Source organism: Hemibagrus wyckioides, linkage group LG02 (assembly GCF_019097595.1).
Source record: "Hemibagrus wyckioides isolate EC202008001 linkage group LG02, SWU_Hwy_1.0, whole genome shotgun sequence".
NCBI lineage: Eukaryota > Metazoa > Chordata > Actinopteri > Siluriformes > Bagridae > Hemibagrus > Hemibagrus wyckioides.
Genome location: NC_080711.1, coordinates 23319105 through 23341327, shown reverse-complemented (window position 1 = coordinate 23341327; position 22223 = coordinate 23319105). Strand labels below are relative to the sequence as shown.

General features: G+C 37.1%; 1 protein-coding gene across 3 annotated transcripts; it reads right to left on the bottom strand.

Moving 5' to 3' along the window:
• Positions 1-654: 654 nt before the first annotated feature.
• Positions 655-21766, bottom strand: fbxl16 (F-box and leucine-rich repeat protein 16). 3 transcript variants are annotated; one of them, XR_009206873.1, is made up of 7 exons: positions 21393-21765; positions 12015-12606; positions 9851-10359; positions 9374-9458; positions 7369-7432; positions 5508-6942; positions 655-3832 (listed from the first exon to the last, which is right to left on the bottom strand). XR_009206873.1 is itself a non-coding variant. In XM_058412068.1 (6 exons), the coding sequence occupies exons 2-6, from the start codon at positions 12588-12590 to the stop codon at positions 6794-6796; spliced, it is 1383 nt and encodes a 460-aa protein (XP_058268051.1). In that variant the 5' UTR covers positions 12591-12692; positions 21393-21766; the 3' UTR covers positions 5187-6793. The 3 variants fall into 3 exon arrangements, 2 of the variants coding, with proteins under 2 accessions (XP_058268051.1, XP_058268034.1); XM_058412068.1 differs by lacking the exon at positions 655-3832 and having other exon boundaries at positions 5187-6942; positions 12015-12692; positions 21393-21766; XM_058412051.1 differs by lacking the exon at positions 655-3832 and having other exon boundaries at positions 5188-6942.
• Between the last annotated feature and the right edge of the window lie 457 nt (positions 21767-22223).

Here is a 22223-nt window from a genome sequence, read left to right as displayed (position 1 = left end):
AATTTACGTACACTTTGGCGACATAAATTCGGGTTACTGATCATATTGTTTGCAAAAAAAAAATCGAAATTATGCGTAAATCGTTCAAAATGGCACCTGAAATTTGGTCCAAAAAACAATTCATGAATTTATGTAAATTTACAGATAAATTTTATAATTAGTGACAAATATTTTACAGATCACGTTTCTTCCAATTACACACAGTCTTAAGTGGAATTTGAATATAAGAGTCGTTTTGCAATAAACAATGGCATTCAATTAGCACAAAAGTAATGGCGCCCTTGTACAGGAGGAGGAGTTCATTAGTGCAGCTCTATGCCAGCCGATTCACCGCAGTGGCCGAGCTACTTATACTAGAAGGTCAAGTTTCTTTAAACTCGTAATAAAAGCGATTGCAAATGATGCCATTCCATTAGCACAAAAGTAATGGCGCCCTTTAAAGGGAGGAGGAGTATATTAGTGTGGATCTGTGCTAGCTGATTCGCCGTAGTAGCTGAGCTGCTTTACCGGAAGCTTCTTTCAATTACACCCCGTTTAAAGAGGAATTTTGAATATGAAAGCCGTTTCATGTGAAAAGCGATTTCAAAACCACAAATGATGCCATTCCATTAGCACAAAAGTAATGGTGCCCTTGAAAAGGAGGAGGAGTTCGTTAGTGTGGGTCTATGCTAGCCGATTCGCCGCAGTGGCTGACCTGCTTTACTGGAAGATTTAGAGTCAGGTGCTCTTCGGAGGTACTTTTTTGCCCTTTCTATTGTGTTTAGTTATAATTTGGACATTTTCACATCACTCTAAGACTTATTTAGACACAGATTTAAAGTTTTTGACATGTCATTCTTTAATACATAAAACAATGTAATGGAAACGGAGGAATAATTAACTTTAGGGCATGCTGATATAGAAAAATAAACAACTTCATGCTGGTAACAGTAACATCGCTCTGTTATTATCACTGTGAAATTTGGTTTAAATTTTATTTCTTTAATTTCGGAAAGCAATAAGATCAATTCCATTGGGAAAAATCATATTTTATCATTAAAAGATGAGATGTTATTGTGTGTGTGTGTGTGTGTGTGTGTGTTGTATCAATCAAGCGCACAGAGCCATGTTTCCTTTTGTACAACCTTTACTAAAACGGTGCAGACTGGAACCAAACCATATTGGAAAAACGACAACGCATGTCTGACAAGGCACTGCAGCCATGAGAAACGTTTTTTTTCTTTCACTACAGCATTATTTACAGGAAAAACAAACAAAAAAAAGTATAATCATAATTAATAAAGCCTAATCAAAAAGCTTCATGTTGATGACCTAGAGAAGTCGGATGTCAGAGAGCTGGTCCGTGTGAGGCAGACTTCGTTTTCTTAGCCACAGTCACGCAATGGGACGTTCACCCTGTGAGCAAAAAGCTAAGCTTTTGTCCAAGACCCTGTTAGAACGGTGGAGTTAGTAATCGTGTGAGCGACACGTGTATGATGCAGAACATTCAGACGTGGGAGCATAGAGCAGATCTGCTTCAAATGGTGGACTTCCATCATCACTGGAGGCTTGACTGATTACAAAAAATGTACAGCATCGGTCAGGTTTCTTATCTATAGAACAGATTCATGCATCTGGAGTGTTCCACTAAAGATTATGGCCATGTCCCAAACACCAGAATTCATCACTAGCTAGTGTACATACCATAAGATTGAACCTTGTGTCAGTATTTTATTTAAGGGATGCATCGATACAAAATTTAAAAAAAAATTTTAGGTTTTAAAAGTACTCATGTGTTTATGCTATTGAGTTCTTTTTTTTCTAACATTAGCAAGTTTATTTAAATTGCGGTGAATTAGGTAGCAAGCTTGGATTAAGTACAGTTTTAGTGGAGAAAAATTTAAGCAAGAAATTTTTTTGTTCTGAATCTTTCTATAGTGGCTATTCATGAAGAACAACATATTTGAGCCTTTTGTAAATTCTGTAAATATAAGAAAATATTCCTCACCTAGCTAGTGTGCTGCTTGCGATAAACTCTTCGTGCTGAGTTTTATATTTAAGATCTTTGTATTTGTCAAATGGATGTCTAATACCAGTTTCGGTATCGATGCATCCCTAGTTCAAACTTCAACATACATAAGTGGAAAAAAAATGACTCTTTATCTTCATGTATGAAGCTGAGTATGTAACAGCAACATCAAAGTTCACACAGATCAGTGTGCTATTTATGGAAATATTTGTGTTTAACCAGTTGTTTTTAGTAGCTGTAAATACCTACTACAATTTCATAAATAGAAAAAATTCTGGTCAGGCCACACCCACAAAGTGATTTTTCGCTTTCTTGTGTGAACATAGGATCAGGCTAGGTAGCTGTGTGAGTTCCCATAATGCATTGGGAGACATTAGTTTTAACATCAGTCAAGGTGCAAGCTGGATTGTGGAAGTAAATAAGGTGTAAAGTTAGTTAGAATTCCAATTTAGCAGTTATTAAGCCATTTTACACATGTTCCATCATTGTCACAAGTACTAAAATATCAAATTGTTAATGTTAGTAGGTTAAAATTTTAAAAAGAAAGCAATATCAGTTTCTGTATGCATTATAAATATCCTCAAATAGCTTGTGTTTGGTTTGAAAACCACCTTCAAAGACTTTAATGTCACAGAAACTGTGTTTCCAAACATAAAACCATAACTTTCATCATCATAACCTGTTATTCCTGATATCAGTTACATCTGTAGCAAATTTTATCCTCAGTTCAGGTCTGGAGTCTGACAGGAATCAGGAGGAAAAATATTTTCAGATATTTTTTCTGTTGATTTTAGCTCATGTTTTTGACTGCAGTCTTGTTAAGGGACACACCAACATTCCAAATGTAAAATTTCAAAATTCTGTAACTTGCACATAAATCGTAAAATTCGTCTAAATTTAGCCTTTTCCCATTCAAAAACCATGGGGGGCACAAACTTTTGCACCCAATTTGAAATAGTGGTAAATGCCCAGCTTTCTTTTGACCCATGCCATGATCAGATTATTAGAACATTAAAATTCTGTATTTATGTACATTGTATATTGTTTTTTAAATTTTATTTGTTAGCTTGAGCTCTGCTATGTCAAACGTTAGTGCTTTATATCAAAATTTGAGTGTGTATATTTGTGTGTACAAAGTAGGCAACACAATTTTTTCAAAACACACCTGATGCTACGCTTGCACATAGCCCACGTTAGCATGTCACTAAATATTGTAAATATCAGAACTGCTTTCTATAATCCACAGCTGATGCAATTCATCGCTTCAAGACATTAAACTGGGTGTGTTGTTTGTTGTTATTGTTGTTGTTGTGGGTTTTTTTTTGCATATCAAGCCCACAAACATTGATTTGGCGTATCCTAACAGATCCTAAGCCTTCCTTATATACAGATCAGGGTGGAAATAAGAAAAGTTAATATTGAAGATTCTGCTAAACACCATCATTCCAAACTCTCGCTCCATAAAAACAGCTTGGTTCACAGTAAAAACTACATTTGTTTTTTACAAGTAATACAACATCTGCAAGTGTTTATATAATTTTCCTCAGCGATATATTAATAAGTATCTCTGTCATTTATTTTTATTGGATGGAGGGATAGCAGAATGGAAGAACTTCCATAGAACTTCTGTTCTCATCTATACAGAGAGCTGGTGGATGTGTAAATACTGCAACATGGAAAAAAAAAACTTTAAAAATAAGTAAATTCATACGAACCTCCGTCGCCAAATTTAACTTCAACCATTTTGCCGGCAAAACTTTTTCCAATTTACTGAAAATTTCTTCCACCAGGTGTCCATAGCGCCTTCCTAAAAACAACCACCATCTATGATCCAAACAATAAAAAATAAATCAAAATCATTATTTAAAATAAAAATTAAAAATAGTTAAACCCTGCCGTCTCTTTAAGCAGCTCTTCATGTTCCCTGCTCTTTTGTCATTGATTGGAATCAAACAAACACAAAAAAAACACCTTGTAGACGATCTTCTTCACTTCAGTAAATAAATAAATAAATAAATAAATAAATATACGCATCCAGTTGATAAATTAACCTTAAGTAGTAAAATACATAAAAACATATGAATCTCAGAGCTTGAAAATGAATTAGGCTTTTAGTATGATCTGGCTTTAGAACCAGTGTTTGACCTTTGACCTTTGCCAAGGCGAGTCATCATAAAAGTACAAAGGTTTAAAAGGTTTCAGAGAAAGCAGTTGATGACCTTGAGTGCCCGAAGCCTCGGGGTCACAGTGTCTTTTTTTTTTTGAGTGTTTTGTTTTTTTTTTTGTTTTTTTTTAAATAATCATCACATTTTGTGCAGAAAAAATAATAAAGCTGTAGAATCATTTATTTAAACGTAATGTACTTCCTATGCTCCTCATCACTCAGCATCAATTCTGATCATAATAAATCAGTGAACGGAATAAAGGAAAAAGGTGAGAAAGAAATGCGTTAAAAAAGGCAGGAAAAAAAAGAGAAATTATTTTTGAGAATTAGAGCAAAAAAATGTGCAAATTATTGAAGAAAGCAGAAAAAATGTGAGAAATGCAGAAAATAGAAACAACAAGAGCAAAGAAGAAAGAAAGAAAGAAAGAAAGAAAGAAAGAAAGAAAGAAAGAAAGAAAGAAAGAAAGAAAGAAAGAAAGAAAGAAAGGAATTGAGACAAACTTCTTTAAAAAAAGGAAATGAAAAGGGTTAGGAATCAGAAAAAAGAAAATGAAGCAAATTTAAAGAAAGAAAGAAAGAAAGAAAGAAAGAAAGAAAGAAAGAAAGAAAGAAAGAAAGAAAGAAAGAAAGAAAGAAAGAAAGAAAGAGAACAAAAAGTCAATTTTAAGTTAAAGAGGAAATTAGGAATGGGTTAAGAAAGAAAGAACAAAACAAGAAAAAAAATCCATAAGTTAGATATGAGAAAGAAAGAAAGAAAGAAAGAAAGAAAGAAAGAAAGAAAGAAAGAAAGAAAGAAAGAAAGAAAGAAAGGAAAACTAAAAATAACAGAAAAAAGTGATCAAATTTGTAACAAAGACATAATAAAGTAGAAAGACAAGAATCAAACAAACCTAAAATCAAAAATTGTGTAAAACAGAAAGAAAGAAAGAAAGAAAGAAAGAAAGAAAGAAAGAAAGAAAGAAAGAAAGAAAGAGGAAAGAAGAAGAGGAAGAAAAAACATGCCTGAGTAAGAAATGTAAAGAAAGAAAGAAAGAAAGAAAGAAAGAAAGAAAGAAGAACTGATCAAATCTTGTTTTTCAAAAAAGAGAAACAAGTAGAAAGAAAACAAATGAAAATAAAATTTAAATTAAAATAAAAATGGAAAAAGAAAAAAGAAAAAGTGCCTGAGTGAGAAACGTTAAAGCAAATAAAAGGGAAAAATACACAAAAAGAACTCTTCATTATTTGGCCACACAGCATCAGTGTAGCACTCAGAGCTAAACCAGACATCCATGCTGTTCATTCAGAAAATATCAATAAAATAAATAAATAAATAAATAAAAACTGCTCTCGAACCTTTCGTCTCGTTTCGTTTCATGTCCTGACTCTGTTCTTATTAAAGTTATACAGGAACATCAGAGATGATTCAGTCGCACAAAATGTCATCATGGTGGCGCAGAACAGGGTTTGAAAGCCAAGCTGGGTGGGGGGTACAAACTTTTTGAGTGTGTGTGTGTGTGTACAGTATCTGTACCTGGTGATGGCCTGAGAGAGGCACAGACGCAGTGTAAACCGTCAAACCCGGACTGAAAAACGAGCGTTTGAAAGCAGGCCTGTGGTTATTGATATCGAGTTATAAATATCTACAGTTTTCCACGTCGATTGGTACATTTGAGTAAATATTATTTTTGCGCTGAAAAAAAAAACGAAAACAAACAAACAAACAAAAAAAAAGTCTAAAATGATTTTTTTTAAAACTGCACCATGCATTTAGTCCGTGTTTAGGTTCTACAGTAGCAGCTGCATCGCAACGAGTCTTCGTCTTAGCGGAGGATCGATACTGAAAACCTGCGGCACTAAAAATCGACACTGGAATTCTTCAAAATTCGTCGGTGAGATGAAAAAAAAAAAATCCTTCAACAAATCTATGGTATTTTATTCCCAAACGTTTCCCGGCAGTCATTTCACAGTAATCCTCGTCAAAAATATCGATTTAAAAAAATAAGATTTCCAAAAGGAACACAAGAGGAACGGCATGACAACGAAGCGCGAGGAAGGAAGCGTGCAGCACTGACGCGGAAAAAAAATCGACGCGGCTGTTCACGGCTAATATTCGGAGTATTTTCTATTTTCTCAGAGGCGACTTTCACTAAACAGAGTTGTAAATATAGCGAAGAGGGAAAAGATCGGTGACTTTCACATTCTGTACTTCTTCCTAGCTTCTCCTTGTCTCGTTTTTTTCCGGAGCTTGTTTTGTCACTCCAAAAATAAAAACGATCGAGATGAAAAAGTTTTATTTCGCTTCATGGTTCATGGTTCATGTGTGAAGGCTGATGGTTGTGATGGAAGCCTGACGCCTCGCTCGGATTGTGTCGCTCGCTTTCATGTCACTTTCCCACATCAGCCGAGGCCAGCGAATACATCGGAAAAAGATCCGGAAGATTCTGACCAGCTTCCCGTTATTTTCCTCTCGAGCTGCCTCATCTTCGACTCCGTCTTTTTCCTTTTCCCGTCGATTTTCCCCTCGTGGGTTTCAAGATGAGTTTGGGGGTTTAGTCATCAGTCTGGTTCGTTCGTCTGAAGAAGGAGGAAGGTTTTTTTTTGTTTTCGATGATGAGGAGGATGCAGGCTCTTCATCATCTCTACTCGATGACCATGCAGCGTGGCAGGTGCTGGGAGTAGTACTTAAAGAGCTCGGCCGTGGCGCCGGGGCAGTTGGTCAGCTCCAGTTCCTCCAGATCCTGCAACTGGATCAAGCCTGACAGGCCAGTGGTGGTCAGCAGGGGGCAGCCTAGTGCAGGAAATCACACACACACACACACACACACACACACACATACACACGTGAGAACCACTTCCTGTCCTGAACTTCATGCTCATAATGATCGTACTTCCTGCCAGTAACTCATTACAGTGAATTACCAAAAAGTAATTAACGATAACGAAAGAGACGGAAAGGGAGAAGGAACAAAGACAATAAAAAAAGAAAGAATAAAGATACAGAGAAATAAAAGATGGAGAAAGCAAGAGAGGGAGAAAAGGAAGGAGAGAACAACTTATCAAAAAGAAAAAAGAGTTTATATATATATATATATAAAGAAAAATATGAGAAAAGCATCAGATCGCAAATGAGAATGAAAAAGAAAGAAAGAAAGAAAGAAAGAAAGAAAGAAAGAAAGAAAGAAAGCCTGACAGACAAAGAATGAAGTGAACATACCTGCTAGAGACAGAAGACGAAGACTCCTCATACCAAACAAGTGCTGCAAGCCAAAGTCCTGCACCTACACCCACACACACCCACACACACACACACACACACACACACACACACACACACATGTTCATATTATTTGATATAATCCTTTTTTTTTAATTAATTTGTCCATGTTTCCAATTTATACTTTTGCTGAAATCTTTGGTTTAATTTTGATTTTTTCCTCCAAAAAAAAAAAACATCAGAATTAAAAATAAAACATTCTCACTAGACATCGCTTTGTTACCAAAAAAAAATAAAATAAATAAAAAAAAGATTTTTATTTTCAGAACAGTGTTCTTCATTAGCAGGTAGCTGCTTGGTTTTGAGGTGTTTACATTCATGCTGCCATGTGCTGATGTTTTGGTTTCAGTCTTGTCTCCGCCCCCCTGCGCTGTCATTGGTTAACTGCACTACTGTGTTCAGCTGTTCTGTGTTTCACCTTAATGAGTTTGTCTTGTTCCTCTGTCTGGTTGAAAAATCGTGTGTTTCCAAGCCTCCAGGGTGACTACAGATGACAAAATTTGGGATTTAGTATAAAGGAAAGTGTTTTTCCTATGAGGCTGAAGTGCTGCTACGTCATGAATCCATTTCTGAAATTCTAAATCACTCATAGCGCTAGTCTGAAAAGTCCTAGCTTTAGTTTCGTTGAATGAGACTCGACAAACTTATTGGTAATTCCTGGCTGTTTTTTTGTCATTTCTGATGAACAGATAAGGCAAAAATTTCTGCTCTAATTTGTTCATTTTAATTTTATCGCTGAATTTTTGTCCTCTTATCCCCCTTCTCTTCGAACGTTGCGACGGCTAAACAGCGTTTACAGACAGCGAATACATGCAAACTGTTCTCCACTTCTAACACCTCCACTCAATCCTCTTCCATCTTCACCACCCACATCCCTGGCTGCGTTCTTTGAAGCTAAAGTGGTGGGCATTAGCAGACAGTTCTTCATGCCACATACACCCACTCAACCTCTTTTTACTTCTTCAGCACATATGAGGCTCTGGAACCTAGGTTCTGGCCTGATCTTCATGGTCTACTAGTGATAAAATGTGTGGTGTGGTGTGGTCTCAAGTCTAAAATCAGGCTTCTTGTTCATGGTTGGTGACGTCAAAGATGATCTCCTCCAGAATGTTCTGTATTTCTGCCACACCACTGGTGTTGGACCTGGAATAAGGTCCACATTAACCATGATCCTGACATGGGTCAAGTTCTTACTGTAGATGAATGAATATGATCACCACCATCCATCCATCCATTTTCTTCCTCTGGTCATGGGGGGTAAAAGTCACTGGGGCAGCATTGTAAGCAGAGATGCCCATACTTCCATCTCTAACCACCTACTCCAGCTCCTCCACAGGGATACCCAGGCACTCCCCAGCCAGACGAGAGGTCTAACCTCTCCATCAAGTACTTGGTCTGCCCTGGTGTCTTCTCCCCATCATACATGCCTCCCCAGGGAGGCATCCTGGTGGCATCCTAACCAGATACCCGAACCACCCCATCTGTCTCCATTTTAATATAGATTCACAGCGACTTTATTCGATCTCTATCCAAACGTCCGCTCTCCTCACCCCATATCTAAGCCCAAACCCAGACACCCTGAAAATATGATTACTAGCTTCATTTATTGCTTTTTGATGAATGTTTACAGGATTCCTGGGTTCTAGCACCTCATACTACTACAGTAAAGAAGGGGAAAGTACCTTATATTCAGGGTCATGTTCTGCACCTGCTTAAAACTTTCTGGGCTATGTTCATATAATGCATATGTAGTTAATCTCTGCCCACTTTTACAGTATTAAAGCCTCACTATGAACACTTTACCAAAAACTGAACAAATCTCGAGCTTTTGTATTTGTAGTAGAAGTTCTAGTATTAAAATAATACCAGTGGTAGAACCCGCACCAAAATTTCTTAAATTCCAGGGGTAAGTTGGTAATTTTTTTTATGGTTTTATGGTAATTACCTGACAACACCAGCGTAAATAGAGACTGCGAAGTGAGGACATGGTAGAGAGATACCCGAGGCCTGTGTCTGTGATCCTCACACACCTAAAGACATAAATCACACAGTTCACTTCAGTCACTTAATCATGTAAGTTTCCTTTATACACACTTCTTCTTAAAAACATCTTCTGATTAATTATCTATCAATATATAGTTTATGGAATATCAGAAACATGAATTATAGATTACGTGACGTCTAGTCATCCATATACCAAGCGCCTGAAGTAGGTGATCTTAATATGCATAAAAGAAATAGATCATCCTCTCATAAATATTTCGTTTGTGGATCCAAATAGCTTCGGAAGCAAACTGCTTATACATGAGTTCAGATTAATTATTATTTCCTTTCTTTCTGTGTGTTGATATGGCATGTTCTGCTAATGTGTATTCTTCCTGCCTTTTGCCTACAATCAAGAAAATATCAGTTCAACACGTACCGGTCAAGAACGAGTTCCTCAAGCTTGTGCAGATCGCAGGCGATGTACTCGAGGGCAGCGTCTGTAATCCGTGGGCACCAGGAAAGATCGAGGCTACGCAGCTTGCGCAAGTTCTCGGCCACAAGCTCGACGCCATCGTCGGTGATCTTGGAGCAGCCCGAGAGGCTGAGTGCGGTCAGGTTGGGCAAGCTGTGTACCATGTTCACGACGCCGTGGTTGGTGATCTCCCAGCAGGAGTGCAGGCGTAGTGTACGCGTGGTGCAGCCCTGCTTGGCGGTGAAGTAGGCCATCGCCGTGTCGGTCACGTGGTATGCCTGCAGGCTCAGCTCACACAGATTGGGCAGGAGCTGCGAGATCGCCGCTACGGCATCGTCGGCCACGTTGATGCAGTCGCTGACGCTCAGCGACGTGAGCCGAGCGTTCAGACTCGACCACAGGCCCGCCTCAGTGAAGTCGTTACAGCCCGAAAGCTCCAGGTGTAGCAGCCCCTGCATCTGCTCCAACATCACCTGAGAAACGTGGAAGGAAATGTGCAGGGATTAATCATGTGCATGCAGTCATCATTAATTTCACGTTAGAAGCGACCACCAAGAGCAAAGTTTTAATGTGGGTTTAATGTGTTTCTTGATTATAAATTCAGCCGTGGACAAATCGGGAGCCTGGGCACTTGGAGAAAAGCAGATTTCATGCCTGGACTATTACATTTTTCCCCTTTTTTTGTTGTTTCCCAGAGGACACAATGTTCCAAAGCCAGAGAAAGAAAATGATCATAGTTCTCCTGTATTTTGCTAAATAAACATTTTTTAACCCATGACTTTGTGAAGGCACCTTGATGCTATAGGGTTTCAAATTTATGATCTGCCTATGCTGAAATGATTATAAATGAATTTTATTTTTAATAAAACATAAAGAAAGAGATCAAAATAGTAATTTTTACTGTTGATTTGTTTTACATGAGTCTGAGAAGACTTTGGTAATGTAATATATTTGACCCATTTTTCAGTAAGAGATAAAACACTTGGTGGTATGTGCTGTTACTTATGTTACTACAGTTCCTGAAGGTTTCCAATACCAACATGATGTTTTAGTGTTGTCTTCTTTTACTTTAAGAGCAAGTTCTAAACATTACACTTATTTTTCATAGTTATGAATACCTATAATGACCCGTCCTTAAAGTTCTCGCAGCAGCTACAAACAGCCATTCCTTCACCTGTCTCAGAAAACCTACTTTCCGGGTACATATATTTTTGTTGTGTTTAATATTACGTTACAGCCGACATCAATCCTAATTCCTTATATCTGTCACCAAGCAGCAGCTTAACACGCTGTTATATCCTGCTTATGAGATTTATTCCTGCTCCATCGATTAAGATAAAGCAATGGATTAACCCAAAGCTCCTGGTCATTTAGGTAACTGGACCACGTCCAGGTGCTGATCAGTGGAACACTGCGAATGTTCGAGGGAAAAACGGGCATGGATAGCATCGCTAACAACTCGAGTGGTCGCCATGACGACGGCAGGCCAGGCCTCAAAATAGCAGCAGCTCCGAGGCGAGTGGGACGAGTGCAACCGTGGCTACATGCTGGTTCAGAAAGCGGGATGATTTTTTAGTTCTTCAGCCTGTAGAGCAGACGTCGGATTACAAGCTCATGAGCTTTCTGAGGCACATAGACATGATACTGTACACTCAGATAACAGAATCTTGAATGACTACATAAAAAAAGGGACAAATAATTATTAAATAAATGTCATACTATTCACATGACATACGTCATATTAATCGACCCGGCTCCGGATAAGCGGGAGACAATGAATGAATTATTCTGTGGCATTCTTAGATTCTTATCAGACATGAATAATCGAGATTCAATCGTTTATATGGAAACTCAGTGGGGCTCACAAACTTTTTTCTCATCATGTGGTATTGCATTAAAAAAAATTGCAAACACATAATTGAAAGCAATTTATTTTAATGTATATTAAAAATATTAATATTCTATTAAATATTAAGTAATTAAATAAAAATAAATGTAATTATAATAATTGAAGAAATTTGCTTAATGTGCTTTATTTATTACCTTATATTTAATTTACCCAGATAAAAAAAGGAAATATCTAAGGGATCGTGTAAGAGACGGACTATGACATCTTGTCTGTGTTTACCTCAAGCCCTGCGTCCGTGATGGTGGAGCGCTTCAGGCTGAGTGACTTTACTCCCTTCTTGGACAGCGGGTAGTTGTCGATGAACTCACAGATGTCCAGGTCCGAGACGCCCACCAGGCAGAAGGAGTGGAAGCCACGTAAAGCGAAGGCCTGCAGGCTCACAAACTCCTTCTCGCCGTTTGGCAGCGCATTATACAGCTCCTTGGCATGCAGGACAGGGGTCACACCCTCCCAGAACTTGGGCTGGTACAAGACTTTACGCCACGTTTTGCACACCTGGGCCAGAGCGCACTTCTCAGCTGTGGTGAAGTACCACAGCAGCCGGTTTAACACCTTCTCGTCCAGGGCCAGCTGCCTCTCCAGCTTGGCGTACTGCCTGGCATCAGTAGCCATGGGGAGCGCCTCTAAGTGGTAGGGCAGGCTCGGGGGCACCGAGGACGCCTGACACAGACGGTTTTTGGCGGCCGGCGTGCCCTTAGTGATGCTGGCCGAGCCGAGGCCGTTGGGTTGGGGAGGCAGCTTGACCATGCCGTTCCGTGTCACACACGGAGACTTGAGCTCACTCGGAGTGGACATGTTCAGCTTTCAGAGCCTGCCAGAGAACAACACACTCATTATCATCATCTATACACATCCTGTAGTCCAAAATCTACATGGGGGGCTGAAGATCGTCCCTTTCTGGAGTAAAGACAGAACACAAGATAAATCTTTACCATTTTATTAAATGATCTGTGATCTGGCTTAAAAAATAAAAGAACCTGTTATAAGAACTGTACCATCTATAACGATTCTGAAAGGATTGAGCTCCGAAAGAAAGAAAGAAAGAAAGAAAGAAAGAGAAAAGATGGCGGGTGAGTAAGAAAATTAAAAGAAAAACTGAAAACTGAAAGAGACAGAAAAAGTGAGAGGTAGATAAACAATGAAAAAGTGAGCCATCCATTCATCTGTCCATCCATCCATCCATCCATCCATCCATCCATCAATCCTGTGTTCATCTATCTTTTGGGCTATCTATCTATCTGTCTGTCTGTTCATCCATTCATCTATCCATCCATGTGTCTATCTATCTATCTATCTATCTATCTATCTATCTATCTATCTATCTATCTATCTATCTATCTCCAGCATTATTATTTATAATGTTATTTCTTCAGCGTATATCCATCTGTGTGTACCCCCTTCCTCTTTCTTTATCTAATCATGAGGAATGATAGAGCCCCGCAGGCTGAAGTGTAAAGCTGTTGAGCGTCGTCTCCTGCACACCCACGCCATGACATCATGCAGTTATTTATCTCAGTCCACCTTAAAATCCGAGCGCAGATGTGCGTGCTCAGTGTACTGATGCCAGCAGCGGAAAATGTCAATGAAGGTTGTTCACGTTCATCCGTTTTCCTGAATGAACCTCTCGAGAGGCTTTTACCCCGACAAGAGACGCAGAAAAACACGCACACGTTCGATTCAGCAGCCATAGAGTCCATGTCGAAATGTCTAAATATAAAACGCAGACCTGCCAGCACCTGCACACACACACACACTGACATTACAGCATCTGCATAACACATCCACACAACAGACACACAACTGTACTGCTTATGCAAGACACGCAGGCAATGCATGATGGGAAACGCCAAAGCTTAATGCCATGACTGCTTATGCAATCAGAAACCAGACGGATGGAAAGTCCCAGGTTTAACAATGAGATGAAATATTATGTTATTATAGTAAAAAATGTGTGTTTATGCAGCTTTTTGTTTAAGTGTATTATGCGACTGTGAGAAGATTAATATGCTGCAAAGAAAGGTGTTTTTGAAAATGGAGGGATTCGATTTTGAATTCCATCGAAATATTAATCCTGACTCTTCCATTCTTCTTCCAAAAAGCAAAATTTTATTGTTTTGCTCACTTCTTTTTATTACACAGTAATATAATACACACCATTGAGTTATTATTCCACCTAGTGGTCAAACCCAGGAACTGCAACACGCTTTAATAGAAACCCCATGAGGCAGGATTCACGCTGCCCCATGTCTCTCTCTATGGGACACTGTTTTTTTTTATATCAAACTGTCCTAGTTTTTAAATAAACAGCTTTTAGGCTAAGTTTTATATCAAGGGAAAAAAATGAAGTAGGAAAGGAAAAGAAGGAAACAAAGAAGGGAAAGCACACCTGGGAAATGGGAAAAACAATCAGGGAGTTCTTTTTGACCAATCCGATTCCAGAAAGAAAGTCCACTGAGACATTCCTTATACGTCATCTTTTGTTATCGATAGCTGTTTCATCGTTACGTATCATTATCTTATAAAGATTAGTTTACTGTGAAGCTGAATCTCGTTAGAACGACGTAAATTTTTATTTCAGCTAATACACAAGCTGCACAAATAAATGTAAGAGCTGATTTTGACCAAATAGCTTCAGTGTAGCAGGCAGGTATATTTAAACATAGCTATATTATCAATCGATTCGATTTTATTCAGTTTATTTCCAACAAAGAACGTCACAAATCTCGCTCTATGTCAGAACTGCTGCTGTAATCCAAAAGACTCTCTTCTGCTCATCCTGCTTGTTGTTCTCTAAATGTTTTTAAAATGTATTTATTTATTTATTTTATTTTGTTTCTATTTTGCAGTTCAATTGTGTGCATAATATCATTTCCCTTTTTTAAATTCTAAATTCTTTTTAAAATAGTTTTTTTTTTAATTTCCCCACCCACCCGAGTCAGGTGTTAGCGCTTCTTAACAACTAGCTGCTCATAAACAAAGACCTCACAGTCCCACCTTCTTGCTTTCTATTGGCTCGCAACACCAAGGTCTGCAAGGTCAGCAAGTTCATTGAGGCTTGGCAAGACTCGACTGTCCTGCATTTTCCATCAACACTTCATCTGTTCCATAAATATTGGCACCTCCAATAGGATATTATAGAAGGTTATCATTTGAAATTTCAGTCGGACTGCAGTGAAGCTAATGAGCCGAGGAACCCTGCACCATCCTGTGCACCATGTCGCATAAACCCAAGAAATCTCTCCTTTTAAAATGTCTCGTCGAGCAATAAATCAGCATCGGTCGGTACTCTCTGTACCCATAAGTGGGCCAAAGAAGTGATCCATGGCGGCACGCCAGCCTCCTATCCATATGCCGTGGTGCTTACTGAGATTTTCATTCTGGATGTGTTTTTTCTTTTTTTTTAAATAAGGCAATTTAATAAAAAAGGACTGCGAGATTAAAGCAAGACACACAGTAATAGTGTCTAAGTCAGGGTTTGTTAATTACTGTTCTCATGAAAGGAGATGAAATTAAAGCTTGTGTCTTTCACTCTGCTGTGTTCTCAGTGTGAAGCTCGAATGTTTATATTTATATATATCTATATCTATATAAATTAACATATAACTATATATAACTATATAAATATTCAATATAAACATAAACATATATATATATATATAGATAGATAGATAGATAGATAGATAGATAGATAGATAGATAGATAGATAGATAGATAGATAGAATTGATTAATTTCCTGCAACCACAGCTAGGACAGTAGTGCAGTGCAGCTAATGTGTTATCGTTACCATAGCAACAGCTGGTTTAGTAATAAACAGAATGTTTTTTTTATATAAGAAAGAAAAAATGGCAAGGTTTGTTTAACATGAAAGGAAGGAGTCTCCAGTAACACTGACTGTTCATAGCATAATATGCTTAAGATTTAATTTTACAATGCATAAAATATTATTATTATTATTATTTATTTTATTTTTTTTTTTTTTAATTAATCTATTTTGTACAATAATTTAAAAAAATCTTATTAATTTTTTTTTTTTTACAATTTTTTTATTTTATCATTATATTAAAATCTCTGGGAATATATTTTTCCTCTGATTGAATTTTATTATTATAATAAAAAAACCCTCTAATTTCTCTAAAAAATCCTCTAAAAAACCTCTAGTTTTTAATCCATTTACAATAAACAGACACAATCTACCGAAACCTTCAGAAAGCAGGATAAGCAGGTTGCAGGACTGCCATCCAGATGTACCGCCTCACATCCCGAGGCCTACAGACACCTCTTAAATAACTGGAAGTACATTTACAAGCATGTAAATTGGATCAACATGCGCCCAGTGGTCTGTTTTTCCAAATAAAAAAGCGGGCCTAACGTACAGACTTGAGGCATGCCATGCATCGCGATGCTCGGATGTTACTGTAGATTGTCGGGAGGAAGTTGTTGTGTTCATTAAAGTGTTTTGGCAGTTAACACCGCTTTAGAGTGTAGTGCGGTGAAACTAATGACAGACAGACAGAGATGGAAAGTTTTCAAGGGGAAGTGTGTTGGATTAGCAGGATTGGAAAAAATGTGAGATTGTAAAGAAATCACTGAAACATTCTAACGAACTTTAGACTATGTGAGACAATTTAAAAAGAGAGAGAGAGAGAAAGAGATGCTGTAAAGAAAAGAAATGTTGATAAATAAATCCTGTCACAGGTTTGGGGTATGTGTGCACAGGTGTGTGTGTGTGTGTGTGAGGTCATGTGACGTTTAATTCATGCAAAACCACCTAGTTACTGACCATAACAGCGGCATGCTGTGTATTACTCATGTTTGCAGGTCATCTTGTGTTCGAACACAATGTCACGCAAATCTTCGGCCGCAACACTTTTGGAATGCAAATGCGCTATGATATATTACGCCGTCCTTCAGGTTTGCTGCTTTTTAAAAATTTTTTATTTATTTAAATGCTGACTCAGCTGCACCCTGAACGCATTAACCATTATGTTGCAGTCAGAACTGAGCATTTGTATTCAAGATCCTACAGCTTGAAATTTTTCTCCGTATTATGTGTTCTCATAGACTGTAGTAATAAAAAATATAGCAAAATGCAGCAGAAATGATTTATTTTACTTTTCGTGACCAGTGTATTATCTGAGCTATTCTTCTAAGCCGGGACTTTAAGCTCCACCCACTTTTCGCAATCATATTAAAAAAGGTCATATAAATGTCTTATAACAGATATATTAATTTATGTGCTTATGATAAGCCGGTCAAATTCTTTTTTAACCACACAAACGTCGAGGTTTATTAAATGTTAGATTTAATACCAGAAAATATTTTTCTTATAACAGCACATGATGTGGAATAGACTAAAAAAAATTATTTTCAACAGTCATCAATCTTTTCTGTTTTTCTTCTCTGCAGACTTCGAATCCGATCTAAAAACTACATTTTTTTTGTTTTAATTTTAAATCTAGTATGTAAAGACACACACTGTATATCTGATTACATGCAGCCTCGTTTGCGTAAATAAATTATAGAAAAGAAAAGATTAATTGTGATATTTATCGCGTGGAAAAATTGCCTGTGTGTATTAACTTAAAAGCTAAATATTTACAAATATTTTTTACAAATTATTTTACTTTTTTAGAGTGTTTTTATTTGCTTAACAAACCTGAAAATTATTTTCTTTTTAAATATAATTAAATCTAAATCTAAAAATTTTATATCTCATTTTTTTTTGTGCATAGATGTAAAAAAAAAAAAAAAAAAGTGACTCGCTTCCTGTCACATGAGCTTAAATTCTAATCTATATCCAGAATCAAATATTTTATTTTATATTTTTTTAATAAATATGATTTAATATCCAAAGAAAGGTCCTGGGATAGTGGAATAATCAAGTGGGTTAATTAAATGTTTCCATGGCGACTGCTGCCGTTCTGCAACATCCCAATCCTGCTCACATGTCCTACACTAAGGGCAGTTAGGACTAAGGGTAGAACGTAGCCGAATTGTCTGGATTAAATAAGAAAACACGGCTCTGAAACAATAAACAAGAAGCTTCAACACTGCTGCATGGACAGAAGTGTACGGCTCGGGGTGGGGGAGGGGAAGGCACAGTGCAGGGAATCATGGGATATGAACAGAGGCTTGTTGTGCTCATTCACTGTGAAATAGAAGCCTAATGATCATCAGATGTTGTTTTGTAATAATAAAAAAAAGGCTGTGATTATAAAGGAGTATTTATTTAACATATGGAAGGAGTCTCCAGTGTAAGAGATCTCAATTTTATTATTGAAATTTATACAGATCTCGATTTTATCATTAAAATTTATTCAGATCTCAAGTTTAGATTTTAAAAAGCAAAAGTTTATAACAAAAGTGAGAAATCATTGACCATAAACGTAGCTATAAATGGATAAAGGCACGGTGTGTTGTTTCGTCATGCTTATTTTAACCGAAATAATTTATATCTACTTGATGTCATTATTTCAACTTGCAAAATTATTTGCTTTAATATACTTTATAATATTGCCAGTTTTTCAAACTTAATATCTGTATTATTTCAAACAAATTTGCAAAATGAAGTTAAAAGCGATATTTGTCTTATTTAATCTCTGGGAAATGGCATGTAGAAGAAGAACTATAATCTAATATTCTATAAACGATTAGACTTTAAGGTGATTAATGTTAACTCAGAGTACTGAGATCATGTTAAAATAATAAACAAAACATATCCTGAAATAAAGAGTTATTATGTCAATGTAATGGAGACATTTCTGGAAAAAGAAAAAAGGTGGTGCTAATTAGCATAGAATGAAAATATCTGCATGAAATTTAATGATAAATTGTGAAAAAATAAGTTGTGGCCTGTTTTCTATCCTTGAACAGGAAGCTGACACGCTGTCTGGAGCAACAGATGGGGTCCAGACTGTAACCGTACACCTACAACATGGCCTGCATGGGAGGCGGACATAATAAATTAACCATTGAGCGTTAAAGAAAAACAACAAGGTAAGTGCACCAAAGGATATTTTAGTTTGGGACAAATCAAAGTCCAGGAAAAAAAAATATCTGAGCACTTTATTGAAATTGAAGAGAAATATCAGGTTCTGTTCTTAGTTCCTGTCCATCGTTTGTTTAATTGCCAGTGTCTGCAAACTGTGTGATAAACAATGTAAAGTAAAATTCTTTCTTTACAATTTTTTTTTGCACTATTTATACAGACAGAAAAAAAAAAATATTTTAATGAAGTACAAAAGCTTTTGTCATTTTAAATAAAAATCGTAAATATGTGTGTTGGTGTTGGAATAAATTAAATTAAATTAAATTAAATTAAATTAAATTAAATTAAATTAAATTAAATTAAATTAAATTAAATTGTTAAAAAGCCTAAAATTGTGAATAATCTGGAAAAGTGTATATTATATTATATAATAACACCATAAAGGACGGGTGAGCCCTATTCTGATGGGATTGTATTTCTATTTAGATGATGGTGATAATTCCAGGTGCTAGATAAAATTCTGCTGGAATTGTCCATATATTGATGTTTTTCACGATTAAACACATCGGTCATTTTGCAGGATGCTGAATTTAGTCGTTTCGTAGGTATTATGTGTATAAAGCCATTTTATCTTCATTTATGCCGGGATGTCAAAAAAATGACTGAACAGAAAAAAAGATTACTCATTTTCTTTACGTTTCATTTCACCTCTGTCGAGAAGAGTTTTATTTCAGAGGATATGTGTAATTAGGGAAAAAATAAAATAAAATAAATAAAAATAAAAATGTATTACTATAGTATGTTTTTTTTTGGGGGGGGGTTGTAATAGTAGTGCAATGTATCCAAATGATGTCATTGTCACAGCTCTAGAGTGGCAAATATTATCTGGAAACCAGGAGAATGATTTTGACAATGCTTGATTTTCTGGCATTAACACAAATCTGAAATAAAACATCAACATCACTATATTCCTTATCATGAGAACCAGAGTAGAATAAAGAAAGCCCTTATTACAATAATATTAAAAAACCTTTACACAAACTCCTAACCCTAAAGATGAGCTAGAAATATCTAGGTAGACAGATCATATATATATATATATAACTTTAGCTAGTCATTTGGAAAATTTGCTTAGCTTTGGTTTGCTTTGGCTAAACAATGCATTAGCTTCTGTAAGAGCTGTAGGATAAACAAATTAGGATGAAATTGTGTTTGCATGTAGAACGCTTAGGAGGGACCAGGGAACTCCTTGTGACTGATTGATCCAGGAACGTTTTCAAGTTCGTTAGTTTGAAATCAAGCTAAAATACAAAAGAATCAATTTAGAAGAAGAAGCAGGTCCTCCCAGCTGAGGAAGTTGGGGTCAGAGCACAGGGGCAGCTATGATACAGTGCCCCTGGAGCAGGATGGGTTAAGGGCCTTGCTTCAGTTGCCCAACAGTGGAGTTTGGTGGTGCTGGGGTTTGAACCCTGATCCTCCAATCAACAACCCAGAGCCTTAACCACTTGAGCCACGAGTACCCTACAGATTGATAAATATGTGTGAAAGGGCATGAAATTGTCTAGTGCAAGTGGACCACAAATCCAGAATGAACAAATAAATCGTTAATGACTGAAAGAGCATCATAACATGCATTATAGCACATCCTGTATAACCCTATAGCATCCATAGCATAGATGATCAGTGTGTTTAGTGCTCTGAATATTCACAGTTGTATCTGTAGACAGATTTAAAGCTGAAGTAGGCGTGGCCTAAACAAAACCCCAGACATGTTGATCTCAGTTTTCTAATCATGCTCACACAGGTTATCATCCATGATATTTTCTAACTAAACCAGTATCTGAATTGAAACAACCCCAATTCTGCACAGGCAGGTACTAAGGATGAACAAACCACACGTTCACATGGTCTTCATATCTGACCGCTCGCCTGCATAAACGTTGCGTCCAAAGTCCCGGGTCAACCCGGTGTCCTGTCCATCATTCTGGCAAGCTTTCTTAAAACGAAAAAACAAACAAACCAACAAACAAACACAATTCTATCTGTATCCACTCAGAACATGTTATGGCTTCAGAATCTGTATTCATGCTACATCCACTTCATGAAACGTCACTGCAATGATGGTGACCAAGTTCCTTCCTGTTCCTGTGCCGTGGTGTGAGCTCGAGCATGGGAAGGAATAGCGGGAGATGACGTCATAAAGAGCGTTCAGCGTCGCTTTTTTTCGCTCCAATAGAAGATCGATGATGCAGAGTGATGCAAAAAAAAAAAAAAATAGACAAAGAGCCGAATAATGATGCGGTTCGCTATTTCTCATTTCTCATTCCCTTTACCGGAAAGCTCGACCGGATTGATCTGCGTATAATGTAACATGATGTATAAAATAAATATGTCTCCCAGAAGAGCACCGTTATTACCGGGAAACAGAAAGAGCCTCCATGCAAACGTTTTCGGTTCATCCTTGCGTCTCGCGCGCACGTCATTCTGACACCACGTTTGTCCTTGTTGTTATTGTTGTTGTTTGTTTTTCTTATTGTTGTTGTCATCGTAATGACGATATTGATGATGATGATTATTATTATGGTTTATAACGCGTAACAATCTTACCTTATGATGTAGTATTTTTTTTGCGCGAGGACTAATCCATGATGGGTGGGTGAAAGCCTTCCAGCTCGGCGCGTTCACGTTTCCCACAACGTCGCGGCGCGCGCGCACGAGGGACGGGGAAATAAATAAATATGCGATAAGAGCGGCCCAGCCCGTCGCCGATCAATGATGCTACGACGTGTCGATGTTGCCATAGAGATCTGACCAACTCTTTATTGTTAGAATAACTGTTATTAGTAGAATTCTTAGTATTGTGATGATAATAATAATGAAAGATCACGCGAAAGCGCAAAAACCAAACAGCGCGATGTTGGAGGCTAAAAATAACGGCATCTAGTGTCTATTCATTCTGTATGTGCACACAAAGCCTCTCTCTCTCTCTCTCTCTCTCTCTCTCTCTCTCTCTCATCCCCGCGCACAAAAACAGACCGATCCCATTTAAAGAGATACGAACAGCAATAATCAATAATGCATCATCCATTGCACTGTGATGTTTACTTATATAAATCATTTGAACATAGATATAAATAGTTTCCCCTTTATATCTATCATTCCGTCTACATGTCTATCTATCTATCTATCTATCTATCTATCTATCTATCTATCTATCTATCTATCTATCTATCTATCTATCTATCTATCTATCACTGATGGGGACTGATGGAGGAATTTCAAAGCTTATTCTTCATAAGATAAAACACAACAGCAACATATCTTCAATTCTTTTGACTATAATCAATGTAATAAATATTTTTTCCCCCATAACTTATTAAGTTGTTTCTTGAGCACTGAAATACATTAACTTATTTATTATAGCAAGGTCCTGTTAAA